We start from the raw sequence: 15,647 nt of genomic DNA, 5'->3' as shown, positions 1-15,647 counted from the left end.
TGGCTTTGAACTCTCCATCCTCCTGTCTCAGCCTCCCTAGTCACTGGGATTATAGGTGTGTGCCACAGCACCCATTTTTTTTTAAAATCTATTTTTTACCCAAATTATTATAGACGTGAATTTTATTTTATAGGGGCAATGCTGTCTGACACCTGAGGCATGCTTTATTCCCTCTACTTAGCAGATTGCATAACTAGTATTCTTTAGCCAATGTCTCAGATTTTCAGGGAATGAGAGAATAATATTTATAAACAAAATTTGTTACTTGTGCAGAAGCTTACATACCCTAAAGTTGACTAGTCTTGTTTGTAGGATGACTCTATTGGGAAGAAGTTCAGGAAATATCGACCCTAATATGCTGCTCTGGCAGGGCTGAATACTGCAAATCCAGAGCACTGAGGGCACAAAAAATTCAGCAGCTGCCTTCTCTGAAGTTTCTGTATCTGAAGACAGGTCCTCCTGCCATCAGAAGTGACTGACAGATAACTTATATTACCAGAGACTTTTTTTTTTTTTTTTTTTTTTTTGCGGTGCTGGGGATTGAACCCAGGGCCCTGTGCTTGTAAGGCAAGCACTTTACCAACTGAGTTATCTCCCCAGCCCCTTACCAGAGACTTTTAATCTGCATAAGAAAACAACCTTTGTTCACTACACTCTTCCTCCGCTCATTCTCCTGTAACTGTGTCACACCCCAACCCAGAACCTCCACCCCCAGCCTCTGTTTCTGTGGCTCAGAATGCTACTACAATCTTCAATCACTGGCCTTTCTTTGAGTCTTGTATTTTGTGGGACTCCTGTGTGTCGTGATTATAATTAAAATGTATTTCTCCCTTCAGAGAATAAAAGTTCATCTCTTCCCTATACTTGCTTTTATATACATAATCAAAAAAATTTTTAACAGTGCCAAGTTTTGAATCTAGGGCACTCTAACCACTGATCTCCATTCCAAGCCTTTTTAATTTTGTGCGTGTGTGTGTGTTGCTGGAGATTAAACCCAGGGCCTTGTACATGTGAGGCAAGCACTCTACTAACTGAGCTACATCCCCAGCCCCAGACATTGTATTTTTGAGATAGAGTTCCGGTATGTTGCCAAGGTTGACCTCACACCTATGATCCTCCTGCTTGAGCCTCCCAAGTCACTTGTATTACAGGTGTGCCACTGTTCCTGGTTACATAATCAATATTTTGGACACTAAGAACCAGATAATTAAGAAGAAGAAAACTTACAGAGAAGATCTACATTATAATAAAATTATTACTATAAATTGTATCCAAAATACTAAAGCCAGGTATGCTTGTCAGAAGAAAACTATTCTAGGAAATATGATAAATGCTTCTGAAATTCATGTGATTTTTGAGTACTAAGAATATATAGTAATATAGAAAAATATTGATACTAAAGATATTTGATTAAACATTTGGTGGCAAATGTTTAAAAATGATTTTCAAAACTTTATCTTAAAACTTCTTGTCCCTGTGACCTGGATAAAATACCCCTTGTGAGGGTATTTTATACCTTATAAGGTATTTTTTCCTTGTAAGGAGCAATGGTTACTTCTTTGAAATGCTCATATGTACAAACATGAAAAAGTTCAGCTTCCAAATAACAAGTTGCAAATGCATGTCACTTAATAAATGTCACTTATTTTTTTTTTTTTTTTTTTTTTTTTTGGGTGCTGGGGATCGAACCCAGGGCCTTGTGCTTGCAAGGCAAGCACTCTACCAACTGAGCTATCTCCCCAGCCCCAAATGTCACTTATTGAGAAAGCTTAAAAACCCTGTAGACAACCAGAACAAATATTTCTGCATTTTTTGCTTTCATATCACTATTTTCAATAGGATACAACAGTATATAATTTTATCTTTGATTGTATCATGCCTTTTTTAGAAAATAGTCATTTTTTGAAAAATGAAGTAACTAAGATTATAAACAAAATAATTTTTAAAATAGACAAGGCTTCTGGGATCTTTCCTGCTGTGTCACTGTTGTGGACTGAACTGTGTTGCCCAAATTCATGTTGAAGCTTTAGCCTCCAGTACTTCAAAATGTGACTATATTTGGAACCTTTAAAAGAGGTAATTAAGGTTAAATGAAGACATATGGGTAAGGCCCTGATTTGTCAAGACTGATATCCTTTTTAAGAAGAAACATCAGGAAACCAAGCACACAGAGGGAAGACCTGAGGATACAGTGAGATGACCCACTGGAAGACAAGGAGAGAGATCTTGCCAGAAACCAAACCTGTGGACATCTTGATCTTGCACTTCCAGCCATCAGAACTGTGAGAAAATACATTTCTGGTGTTTAAGTCACCCAGACTGTGGTGTTTTGTTATGGGAGACCTAGCAAACTAATACAGTCACTCTTGGTTTGAGGCCCTCAAAGGTAACATTGCGACTGGCCCACCATTCCAAGCAGGTATACAGAACTTGTTAAGGTGAGACCAAAAGCAGATGTGGTAAGCCATGGGCCATCATCTACCTTCAGGATATTTGAGCAGTAATCTGAAACTTAAAATCTGGAGTTAAAGATTAGAGAGTAGTCAGACAAAATATTCCTCTTCCTTTTCCCCAGCCTAGTGAGGGGGCATCGGAACACCACTGGGAGTGTGCAGATTCAAACTCCTGAGAGAATCTGGGACACCTGGAGGAGGCTGAGGCAGAAGCTGGCTGTGTAGGGGTGCCCGTGAGTGGCAGAACAGAGACAGGGCTCTACCCCGGGTCCAAAATGACCTCCATTTCAAGAACTTGGCAAAAATGTGGATGTTTCTGGAGGACCAGATAGAACTTTGAAGGAAAAGAGAGGACATGGGTACCCTTCCAAGAGGACTACCTAGAGGTCACCACCAGAAGCCAGGAGCTGTGGAGGGGTGTGAAGGGGCCAGGCAAGGAGGCATTTCTGACACTAGAGCCTCAGGAGCTAAGATGCACTTCCCTCCCTAGAGGCTGGTTAGGAGGTTCACTAGTCATTTTTACCCAAGGTATTAGCTTTCCATCACTATAATGAAATATCTGACACAGGCTCCTTATAAATTAAAGGGATGTTCATTCTGGCTCATGGATTTGGAGTTCAAGTCCACAGTAGAGTGGCCCCATTAGTTTGGGTCTCTGACAAGGGTAGCACATCATGGCCAGAGAATGCGTCATAGCAAGCACTTTTATCTTGAGCCAGGAAGCAGAGAGAGAGCTGAAGGAAGAGAACAAAGTCCCACAGTCCCTTTCAAGTATGCATTCCCAAGTAGGCCTTGCTTCTTTTATATATATATATATATTTTTTTTTTTTCTTTCTTTCTACTCTATTCTATTCTATTCATTTGTTTGTTTTGTTTTGTTTTCCTCTTCTCCTCCTTCTCCCTCCCCTTGGTTAGGCCTCACTCCTTAAGGGTCCACAGCACCTCCCAGTACCATCACTCTGGGGAACCAAGCCTTTATATATGGACCTTTAGGGGTCACTCTTCCAAATTTTAGCTCCTAATATTTGCAAATGGTCTTCCATGGGATAAAATGTTTCTGGCACCTTCCTGTTTAGCCTCCCTGGCCTTCTCACATCCCATTCTTTGGTATGCTACACCTGATTTGTCACACCACTGCTGTAAAGGAATTTAAGTAGCATCCTTCTTAATCTGGCCACTAACACTCTCATGAACACATTTCCCCCTTTTGATTCTAACTTGGCAAAAATAAGGAAATAATAGATTTTCAAAGGTCAGTCATTTTTCTTACTGTATTGCCTTATAATTTTTATACTTAAGGTAGTTCTTTTATTTAAAAATCACTTCACGCTGCAATGAAAACCCACTTTTTGCCTCACCAAACAAATGCAATTTTCTCAAGACTCACTCTTGCTTATGAGAGAAAGCAAGTACATCAGTGAGCTTCCAATGTCCAAGGTCACTAGCTGGATACCATGTAATCGATTCATATTTTGTAAACAGATTTTGACAACTTATTCTCATTTCTTCTTTCAGTTGCTAGTCAGAAAAGAATTTCTCTGACCCCAAAGCATCAGGGCTTTTTGATATCATGTTACTGAAGAATTCATTTGCCAACCGTCCAGAAATTCCATTTAATATCTGCATTTCATAATCAGTTTAGTATCACGTCTTGTAGGCATGAAATAGCAGATGGACATACGGAAAGACCACAGACATCCAACAGCTTATTTTAATATTTGCAGTTTAAATATTTAAAAGCATAGCTTTTACTGAAAAATAAAGTTGTTTCAACTCCCAAGAGAAAGTCCTAACCCTTAAAGAGCTGGATGAAGCGAGGGTGCAGCGCGGAGGGGATGACGCCCCCGGGCAGCTGGCGCAGGAAGAGCTTCAGCAGGCTGGCGGCCGCGCACACGTCCGCGTCCTCCCGCAGCTCCACGCGTGCCCCGCTCTCGAACTGCAGCCGCAGCCGGTCCACCGCCTTCACGTTCCCGTTCACTCTGAAAAGGCCTTCCTGGGTGAGTCCTGCAACAGCAGAGCGGGCCCCAGAGATCAATGAGTTTCTCCCAAACCCGCCCAAAATCTAAAGAACAGTAAAAACATACATAAATAAATCTTGGCATAGGATTCTCTGAATACTGAAATTATCAACTATGAGAAGACTTTCATGTTTTTTAAAAAATGCTTTCTTAGAATAAAAAGGTTTCATATCTATTGCACATCAAAAAGCTCATGCATGACTGTTGTAACGACTGACCTCTAAAAATAAAGCCATACCATATGTAGAGATCAGAATATCATACAAAAATTTATATAATGTTATACAGTACATAACTGAAATGTACCTTGATTCCACCAGCAGCTTGTGTTTCATGAATACTTTTTAAAATGACATGTTAGAAACTTGGGGAAAATGTGATTGTCTTTGTGATAATTTAAGGAATAAGCATTATTTCTTTAGTGATCACTAAATTTAAAATGTAAGACTCAATGGGTCTTACATTATAAAGTGGTCTATGACAGAATCCTTTCTTCAGTCAGTTGATGAGGATGCCAATTTGGATGAGGATATCAGGTCTGTCTCCCTTTCACCTTCTGCCATGTGACGTTGCTGCAGAAGGGCACTAGACAGATGGCAGCCTCCAGAACGGGAGCAGATGCATTTCTGTTCATTATGAATAACCCAGTCTCAGGTATTCTGTTATAACAGTGCAAAATGCACTAAGAAAGAGTCCCTAATTTTCTTGTGCCTTTTCTAAGCTCTGTCCCTAATTTGGTAGTCTTATGTTGTATTTTTTTGTTTGTTTGTTTGTTTTCCTTAAAGAGGTCTCAAAAAGATTGCTATAGTTTGCATGTTGAATGAGCTCTAAAGTCTTGGTGTTAAAGGTTTGATCACTAAGTGGCAGTACAAAACACTGGGAGGTGTTTTGGACCTTTAGGGGCTGGGTATAGTGGGAGGTCTTGAGGTCACAGGGGATATCATCTCAAAAGGGATCATGGGACCACTGCTCTTTTCTCTTTCTGCTTCCTAGTGATGAGGTGAGTAGTTTGCTCTGCCACATTCTCCTGCCATATTGTGTTACTTCATCAGAGACCCAAAGCAGTGGGCTGCTTGATCTTAGACTGGAAATTCTAAAACCATGAGCACTTAAATCTTTTCCCTACTCTGCCCTGTTCTGTTGGTACCAAGGATTGAATCCAGGGGCATTTAACCACTGAGCCACATTTCCAGCCTTTTTTTCCCTGTTTTTTTTTTTTTTTTTTTTTCTTGAGACAGGGTCTTGCTAAGTTGCAGAGGCTGTCTTTGAACTTGTCATCCTTCTGCCTCAGCCTCCCAAGCCACTGGGATTACAGGCATACGCCACCACACCCTTTTCTCTCTATATTTGCCTCAGTTACAGAAGACCGACAAATACAAGGATTAAGGAACAAAACTTTGATCTGGCCCAGACAAATAGGAAAAATATGAATTAAGCCACAAAGACAGGAAGGCATAAAGAAACATAGAGATGAAAATAAAGGGAACTTAGATCAAGACTAATGGGGCAATCAAATAGAACAGGATAGCACTTAAGAGTGTTAAGTCGAAGAGTGACAATCTGATCACTGGAGCATTAAGTAGGGGAAAAGACAAAATAAAACCAGGGTTTAAGGATGATTTCGCTGGTGATCAAACAGAGAACGGTGAGTCAGAGAGCTGGCCTTGGGAGGACTACCACCTTCTGCTGCAAGGCAGTAAGACAGATTGCAGGGGAAACAGAAGCGGAGGAGAGATTGAATGTGCTTTGGTAACTTGGTACAAAGGAAGTAAGGGAGAGAGGGAGAGCTAAAAGGTAACTTCAAGGTTTGAAAAGCAGAGATTCCAGGGAAAGGGCTGTAAAAGATTAGATGGGAGCAAGGAAATAAGCATGACCAGCTCAGTACACAAGTACTTCAGAGAATGGCAGAGCACTGAGGGTGTCAGAAACGATTGTTTTTAGAAAAAGCAGGCCCAGCACATTACTCAACCATCTTCTGGAGTCTGATGGTCCATTTAGCAAAGACAGAGCACTGAAGCCCATGAGCAGTGTGTGTGTGGGGAATGTTTACATCAGTCTTCGTTTCTTTCTCTTACTTGCTAATCACATTGCTCCTTTTTAAAGAAAAGGAGCATAAAGTATAAATTTTAATTTATAATCTGATAAAATACTCTATGAACCCTTTAATTCGACAAATGTTTAATGAGCACCCAGTACCATGTTAAGTACTAAAAAAATTTAATCATGGAAAAAAATTCAGTCACTGCCTTGACCTTTATGGACTTTGCAGTCTGGTAAGATGTTTGAGATCAACATATACTCTCTCTCTCTCTCTCTCTCTCTCTCTCTCTCTCTCTCTCTCTGTCTGTATCTATCTATATCTATATATCAATATCTTGGCTGTGAAGAACATCAAGATCAAAAGTTGACATGAATTTTAGTTTCAGTTCTAACAAAAACTGTGACACCAGGGATGATATTAAAAACATTTAGACCCAAGATGGTCGAAAACAGGTGCCCTACACACAATGCACAGAGAAAAACCAGGACAACAGAGGAAAATGGTATTTCTAGGAAAGTGATTGAAGGAGAACTCTTGGAAATTAGCAAGGAAAAGATGGAATCCCTAAATGGCATGCAGAGTTGGAAAGGCAATCAGGAGAAAAGAACAAATCCCATTCCATGTTTGAGGGTTTGGGGACACAGATTCCACACCGTCAGGAAAAGATGAGCAAGAAGGTGCCAGCAACTCTAGTCAGAGCAGCAGATTAACAGTTCTACCTGCAGAATTCCATGGTTTTCAAAGACTTTAAATCCAGTTTGGAGAGATAACTGGCTTAAGAGCAACTGCTTGTTCCAAAGAAGGAACTCACTTTGGGTCTCTCCCAACCCCCAGAACCCAAGCTGCTAGGGCAGTCACAGCTGGATGCCATCTTGCCTCAGGAACCAGCCAGACACTACAAAAGCCTTGGGTCTGTGAGCACCTCATAGGGTGGGAAGACGGCCTCCTAGCATCCTGCAGCTCCAGGAACACTGGCTGCTATAGCCATAGGTTCAAGTCCCACCCACACTTGCCCCACAGAAACTAAGAAAGGGCTCCCAAGTTTCTCAGGTTTGAGCTACCTGGTACAAAGTCTGGCCTCACACATCCTGAGTATGAGGGGCTGAGAAAGGTCCAAGAAGCATCCTGCAGCTCCAGAAACTTGGCTACCAGTAGTCCCATCTCCTGGTAGTAACTCCATTTACCCCATGGGAACATGCAGAGTCTATATCCCAGTCCATGGCCTTAGGACTGCAGATATAGGTGCAAAAAGTCCTGGCATCTTGTGTTTTTCCCTTGGGATCAAGGTATCATGTGGGTTCCACAACTCCACAACTGTGGCTAATAGTGCTACAAAACCCAGTATCAACCTCAATCACCCCATGAGACTTGGAAACTTCACTTTGTGTTCCACAACCTAGAGCTCATGGTTACTGGTGACAGAGACTCCAGCATTATTTATTTTCATCCTGTGGGACCTGGGGAAAGTTCCATTCCATCCCTGTGGCTCCAGAACTCTGGCTTCTGGTGTCACAGGTCCAGATATCTCCTTGCCCAAGTCCTGGGTAAGGTCTCCTTTATATCCTGTGGCTCAAGAACCATGGATGCTGGTACCCAACCATTAGGGTCACCTATGTTTGTCCAAGGGGTCTGGGGACAATCTTCTCCATATCCTGTACCATGGAGACCATGGTAGCTGTCACCATAAGTTCTGGTGACATCAGTGCTTGACTCTGTGGAGCATGAAGACATGCACCTTTGGAAGTCTATGTTTACTGCAGTCATAAGTCACTGCAGTCCAGACTACTGAGACAATCATGAACAGTATTAACATCAATAAAAAATGAAGTATTATACAGAAGCTACATTTTTTAGCTCACTTATAATCAAAGCCAAAGCAGCTATCCAAGTGACAACTCATATCCCATCCAAATGAAAAACTGTTTCCTGTGAAAGCTACTCCATAAAATTGGAGGCAACTGGGATAGCAAGATCTCCATTACTGTGACAAAATGCCTGAAAAAAATATTTAAAAGAGAAAATTTTATTTCGGCTCACAGATTCAGAATTTTTAGTCCAAGGCTGACTGGCTCCATAGTTTCTAGGCCTGTGGTAAGTAGTAAGTCATGGCATAAGGGCATGGTGGAGGAAAGCTGCTCACCTCATTGCAGTTGGGAAGCAGAGAGAGAGAGAGAAGAGAGAGTGAAGAGAGAGAGGCAGCTATTTGGTCTCGAAGGGCACACTGTCAAAGACTCATTCCACTCAAATTGGTCCTATTTCCTATAGTTTCCACCACTTCTCAATAGTCCATTCTGTTACTAATCAATCAGTAGATGAATCCATTCATGAGGTTAGAGCCGTTATGATCCAATCAGTTCCCCAAAGTCCTACCTCTGAATGTTGCTGCAATGGTTACCAAGCCTTCAACATGTGAGCTTTTGGGGAACATTCCAGATCCAAACCATAACACTGACTGATATACTGTATACTCAGACATTGATGTAGAGACACAAGAAACATGAAATAAATGATCAAGGGAAAACAATAATTCTCCAGAAGTCCCAATTTGAAGAAAAATCTATAAAATGCCTGAAAAGAAATAAAACATAATGATACTAAGAAAACTCAGTGATATATAAAAGAATACAGATAGACAATATAAAGAAATTGGAAAAACAATTCAGGGTATAAATGAGAAATTCACCAAAGAGACAGATATCATAAAAAGAAAGGAACAATCAGAAATCTTGGAATTAAAGACTTCAGTGAAATAAAAAAAAACACAGCATATAAACAAGCAGAAGATATAATTTTGAACCTGATAGCAGGTTTTCTGAATTAACTCAGTGAACCAAAAGAAAGAATGAAGACTCAAAAGAAATGAAGAAAGCCTATGAAACTTATGGAATATGCTAAGCAAACAAATATTTTCATTATAAGAATTTCAAAAGGCAAAAATAAGGAGAAAAAGCACTGAATACCTGTTTAATAAACTAATAGTTAAACACTTTCTGAATTTTCAAACAGATATGGACATTGAGAGACAAAAAGCTCAAAGGATCCTAACTATACTCAACCCAAACAAATCTTCACCAGTACAAAGGATCCTAAGAAAGTACTCTGAACAATCACATGCTCAAATAAAATACTATAGAGAGAATGTCAAAAGTATAAGACAAGATGGAATCTTAAAAAACAGCAAGGGAAAAGCATCAAGTCACATATAAGGAAATACCCATTAGACTTACAACAAATTTCAAAATGGAAACCTTATAGGACAAAAGAGAATGGAAAGAAAAACTGCCAACCATGAAATCTATACCCAGGAAAACTATCCTTCAGAAAAGAAGAAGAAATAAAGTCTTCTCCAGAAATTAAGAGAATTCATCATCACCAGACCAATTCTACAAGAAATACTTAAGGGAGTCCTATAGTAGAAACAAAAAGATGATAACATTTATCACAAAACACATGAATGTACAAACCTCACTAGAATAGATACAAAAAATAGAACCAAATCTTAGCATAACCAAAAAACTACCAAATCACCAAAATAAATTATAAGATAGATGGAAAAACTTACAAAACATACAAAAACTTACAAAAAACAAACAGAAAACAATTAAATGACAGGAGCAAGTTCATATCTGTCTGTAATAACATTGAATGTAAATGGTTTAAATTCACCAATCAAAAGTCATAAAATGGTCAAATGGATTAAAAAATAATAATAATAAAAGACCCAAATATATGCTGACTATAAGAAACTCATCTCAGTCCCGCCTGATGGATCTCTAGCACAATGCCTGACATGCACGGACTCACCCTCTCTGCCCCAATGTGGACATGCCCTCCCATCTACGTGCTGCCCTGCACCACCTCCGCTCACGGATACTCCACACTGTGGCTACCCATCTACCAATGCCTTGGAATGCCTCTGCCACTATCTTGAATTATCCCTGCCGCCACCACCATCTTTAGTTGGGGCACCTTCCATTCTGGGAAACCTGCTGAGATTAGAAGCTCATTATCAAGATATATACAGGTTAGCCACTACTGCTGCCACTCACTTGAGGCATGGCTGACTACACCCAGGGATAACAGCCAGGACCTGAAAGATCATTACCAAGGGCCCTGTAGGTTTGGTTATACCTGAGATATCCCTGCTAGGTGTCTTAATAGCCACTATATTGCTCCAGAGGCAGGAGAGAGCCTTGCAAGGGGTTGGTAGATGTGGAAAAGATGTGGGAGTATCTTGATCCTGGCTCATCCAGCTAACCAGCTGGCAACTACCCAGATGCCAGAGTAAACTCAGGCAGCATTTGCTGGTACCTGACATCACTCTGGTCCATGATTTTCCACCAATCACCTGGTCCCACCAGTTTGGAAATCAATAGGGCGCTCCGGCTCCTCAATCTCCAGTCTCCCAACCATACCCTAACCACCAACCTGGCCCAGTGCCTGCAGCTATGTGGCTGGCCCACAGCTTTCAACACACAGTCCTGATTTGTCCAGTACAGAAAGGCTTTCCAAGTCAGGTGCACAGGTCCCAGGGCTCAGCTCTCAGGACCTCCAAGGAGAGAGGTTCCTGATTGGGAAGTTGAAAGGGCAGGAATAGGAAAGATACAGTTTAGAGACTAAATGATAACCATGAATTGTGAGGAAAGGGGCTAAGACCAAGCTCCTGTGTCACACCAGTAGACCCCAAAAGGAGAGTCCTGGGATACAATCTTCCAGAGGGACTAGCAATTGTTATACCCTGCCTTCAGGAGTTCTGCCTCTAAGTCTAATCCTCCAACCTTAGTAACTTTCACCATCCTGAGGGTGGAGTTACCAGCAATCTCCAGCCAACCACACCTATCAGAAGAGAAGGGAGCAGAGAAGATATTGAACTCCAAGAGAAGCAACTGTTCAATTCTCCTTCAAGACTCCCCCCCCCCATTTAGTTTTTCTTTTTTGTTTCCAGCTCTCACATCCCCATCATCTTTTTTTTTTTTTTTTTGGTGCTGGGGATCGAACCCAGGGCCTTGTGCTTACAAGGCAAGCACTCTACCGACTGAGCTATCTCCCCAGCCCCCGCATCATCTTTAAAATCAAATACTTTTCATGCATCAGGCTACTGAAGACTGAGAGGTTTGAACAGTATACTACAGTTTTGTTGTTGATGACTCTTCTTCTTCTTCTTTTAACTTGTTCTATTTTCCTCTTATTTATCTATTTCCCAGGAGGCTCTTTCTCCCACTAACAACCAATTTCTTTTGATTCTTCTTTCACTCCTCCTATGATCTAGTACCTCTATATTCTCACTTCTTACATTATTTTTTTTTAATTTATTTATTTTTTGCAGTGCTGGGGATTGGAACCCAGGGCCTTGTACTTGCAAGGCAAACACTCTACCAACTGAGCCATATCCCCAGCCCCACTTCTTACATTATTAACATCACATCCTACACTCCTCCCATGTCCTTTCTTTGTCCACCATTGGAAATGTAGACCTTATTGTAAACCTATTGTTTATGCTGTAGATAATAATCAGTCATATCATCTCTGTTTATTATGACATTATTAATGTATTGATGGAGGCTATTTGGTTTAAGGCTGCATATTGTTTGAATTGGGTACTGTTAATATTGATCTCCTGCTTAAAGGCGAGGTATTGAAAATTGGCAGGTACACTATAAATCTATAGGGTGGAACCATAACACCTTGGATCCACATTGCTAGAGGGGAAGATACAAGAACAACATGAAAAAACAAGGGAAGAAAGCACCGCAAACAAGCCAAGATGCTATATTAATAGAATCCATTGAGAGCATGATAGAAGAAATGTCAGAAAAGGAGTTAAAAATGTACTTTAAAGAAAGGATCTGCAAAGTAAAGGATGATATAAGAAAGCAAATGCAGGCAACAAAAGATCACTTCAATCAATAAACAGTTAAAAGAGTAAATGCAGGAAGAAAAAGATTACTTCAATAAAGAGATAGAGATTCTGGAAAAAAAAAAAACAAAAAACCAAAAACCAGAAATCCTTGAAATGAAAAAAACAATGAACCAAATTAAAAACTCAATAGAAAGAATCACCAACAGACTAGATCACAAGGAAGAGAGGACCTCAGAAAATGAAGACAAAATATTTAACATTGAAAATAAAGTTGACAACATAGAGAAGATGGTAGGAAATCATAAACAGAACCTCCAAGAATTATGGGATAATATGAAAAGAGCTAATTTAAGAATTATTGGTATTGAGGAAGGCACAAAGATAGAAACTAAAGGAATGAACAATCTATTCAATGAAAATTATCAGAAAATTTCCCAAACCTGAAGAATGAAATGGAAAACCAACTAACTGCAGGAGGCTTACAGAACATCAATTCTACAAAATTACAACAGATTCACACCAAGGCACATTATAATGAAAATGCCTAACAACCAAAATAAAGATAGACTTTTAAAGGCTGCAAAAGAAAAGCATCAGATTACATATAGGGAGAAACCAATAAGATCAGCAGATTTCTCAGCCCAGACCCTAAAAGCTAGTAGGGCCATGAAGTAGAAAAGGAGGGAACCCTTCCAAACTCATTCTATGAAGCTAGTATCACCCTGATACCAAAACCAGACAAAGATACATCAATGACACAAAACTTTAGACCAATATCCCTGAAGAACATTGATACAAAAATCCTTAACAAAGTTCTCGCAAATCACATACAAAAACATATGAAAAAGATAGTGCACCACAGTCAAATGGAGTTCATTCAAGGGATGAAAGGTTGGTTCAGCATCTGGAAATCAATAATGTAATTCATCACATCAATAGACTTAAGGTTAAGAATCATATGATCATTTCAATACATGCAGAGAAAGTATTTGTTAAAATACAGCACTCTTTCATGCTCAAAACACTAGGAAAAACAGGGATTGTAGGAACATACCTCAACATTGTAAGTGCTATCTATGCTAAGCCCAAGGCCAACATCATTTTAAATGGTGAAAAACTAAAAGCATCCCCTCTAAAAACTGGAACAAGATAGGGATGCCCTCTTTCACCACTTCTATGCAACACTGTCCTTGAAACTCTAGCCAGAGCAATTAGACAGATGAAAGAAATTAAAGGGCTGTGAATATGAAAAGAACTCAAACTATCACTATTTGCCAATGACATGATTCTATATTTAGAGGATCCAAAAAATTCCACCAGAAAACTTCTAGAACTAATAAATGAATTCAGCAAAGTGGTAGGATATAAAAATCAACACTCACAAATCCAATGCATTTTTATACATAAGTGATGAATCTTCAGAAAGAGAAGTTAGGAAAACTACCCCATTCACAATAGCCTCGAAAAAAATAAAATACTCGGGAATCAATCTCACAAAAGAGGTGAAAGACCTCTACAATGAGAAATACAGAACACTAAAGAAAGAAATTAAAGAAAACCTTAGAAGATGGAAAGATCTCCCATGTTCTTGGATAGGCAGAACCAATATTGTCAAAATGGTCATACTACCAAAAGTGCTATACAGATTCAATGCAATTCCAATTAAAATCCCTATGATGTACCTTACAGAAATAGAGCAAGCAATCATGAAATTCATCTGGAAACAAAAGACCTAGAATAATAAAGCAATCCTGGGGAGGAAGAGTGATGCAGGAGGTATCACAATACCAGACCTTAATCTATACTATAGAGCAATAGTAACAAAAACAGCATGGTATTGGTATATGTAAAAATGTTCAACACTTCTAGTAATTAGAGAAATGCAAATCAAAACTACCCTAAGATTTCATCTAATTAGAATGGCTATTGTCAAGAACATAAACAACAATAGGTGTTGGCGAGGATGTGGGGGGAAAGGTATCCTCATACATTGCTGGTGGGATTGCAAATTGGTGCAGTCACTCTGGAAAGAAGTATGGAGATTCCTCAGAAAACTTGGTATGGAATCACCATTTGACACAGCTATTTCATTCCTCAGTTTATATCCAACAGACTTAAAATCAGCATACTATAGTGACACAGCCATGTCAATGTGTATAGCAGCTCAATTCACAATAGCTAGACTGTGGAACCAACCTAGATGCCCTTTAAGTGATGAATGGATAAAGGAACTGTGGTATATAAACACAATGGAATATTATCAGCCATAAAGAAGAAAAAAATGATGGCATTTGCTGGTAAATGGATGGAGTTGGAGAATATCATGCTAATGAATAAGCCAATCCCAAAAAACCAAAGGCCAAATGTTTTCTCTGATAAGTGGATGCTGATACATAATGGGGGATGGGGAGAGGATAATGGAAGAATGGAGGAATGTTGCATTTTGTAGAGGGAAATGAGGGGAGGGGGGGAGGTGTGGGGAAGGAAAGATGGTGAAATGAGACAAACATCATTACCCTATGTACATGTATGATTCCACTAATGGTGTGACTCTACATCGTGTACAACCAGAGAAATGAAAAGTTGTACTCCATTTGTGTACAATAAATCAAAGCATTCTGCTATCATATATAATTAAATAGAACAAACAATTAAAAAAAGAAAAAATGTCCTGCCAAATCATAAATGACAAGATATAAGCATAATGCTGTGCAATGCTACTTTACAACTTTCAGGGATGATTTATATGCCATAAAATTTATTTGTGATTGTAAAACACAATGATTTTTAATGAGCAAATTTAATAAATTAATTTAAATGTGCACAAAAAAAAAGAAACTCACCTCACTGGTAAAAATACACAAAGACAGAAAATAACTGGCTGAAAAACAATAAAACATGCAATTACAAATCAAAAGCAAGCAGGAGTAGTTATGCTCATATCAGACAGAGCAGTCTTTAAATTGAAAACTATAAAAAGAGACAGAGAAGAACATTATATATTGATAAAAGAATCAATTCGGGAAGAGGATAAAACAATTGTAAATATATATGCCCTCAACATGAGACCCAATATAAAGCAGTGTTATTAGATCTATAGAAGATATGGACTCGAATACAATAATATTGGGGATTTAACCACCAGACTTTCCATATTAGATAGATTATCTCAGCAGAAAATCAACAAAGAAACATCTGAGTTGAACCATAACTATGGAACAAATGGACCCAAAAGACATTTACAGAATACTTCATCCAACAGCAGAATACATCAG

At 39.3% G+C, this 15,647-nt stretch overlaps 1 protein-coding gene across 9 annotated transcripts in view; it reads right to left on the bottom strand.

The window, feature by feature from the left end:
* Fam13a (family with sequence similarity 13 member A) overlaps window positions 1–15,647 on the bottom strand; it is a 344,751-nt gene that overhangs the window by 259,817 nt on the left and 69,287 nt on the right. For all 9 annotated transcript variants that reach the window (XM_047567594.1, XM_047567596.1, XM_047567597.1 and 6 more), the window contains one exon: window positions 4,248–4,457. In XM_047567594.1, the coding sequence (XP_047423550.1) occupies window positions 4,248–4,457 (210 nt within the window). The remainder of the gene's footprint in view (window positions 1–4,247; window positions 4,458–15,647) is intronic.

The sequence above is a fragment of the Sciurus carolinensis genome, chromosome 10 (genome assembly GCF_902686445.1).
Source record: "Sciurus carolinensis chromosome 10, mSciCar1.2, whole genome shotgun sequence".
Taxonomy (NCBI): Eukaryota; Metazoa; Chordata; class Mammalia; order Rodentia; family Sciuridae; genus Sciurus; species Sciurus carolinensis.
The sequence above is the reverse complement of the archived record's forward strand: the minus strand, read 5'-3'. Positions and strand labels throughout refer to the sequence as shown.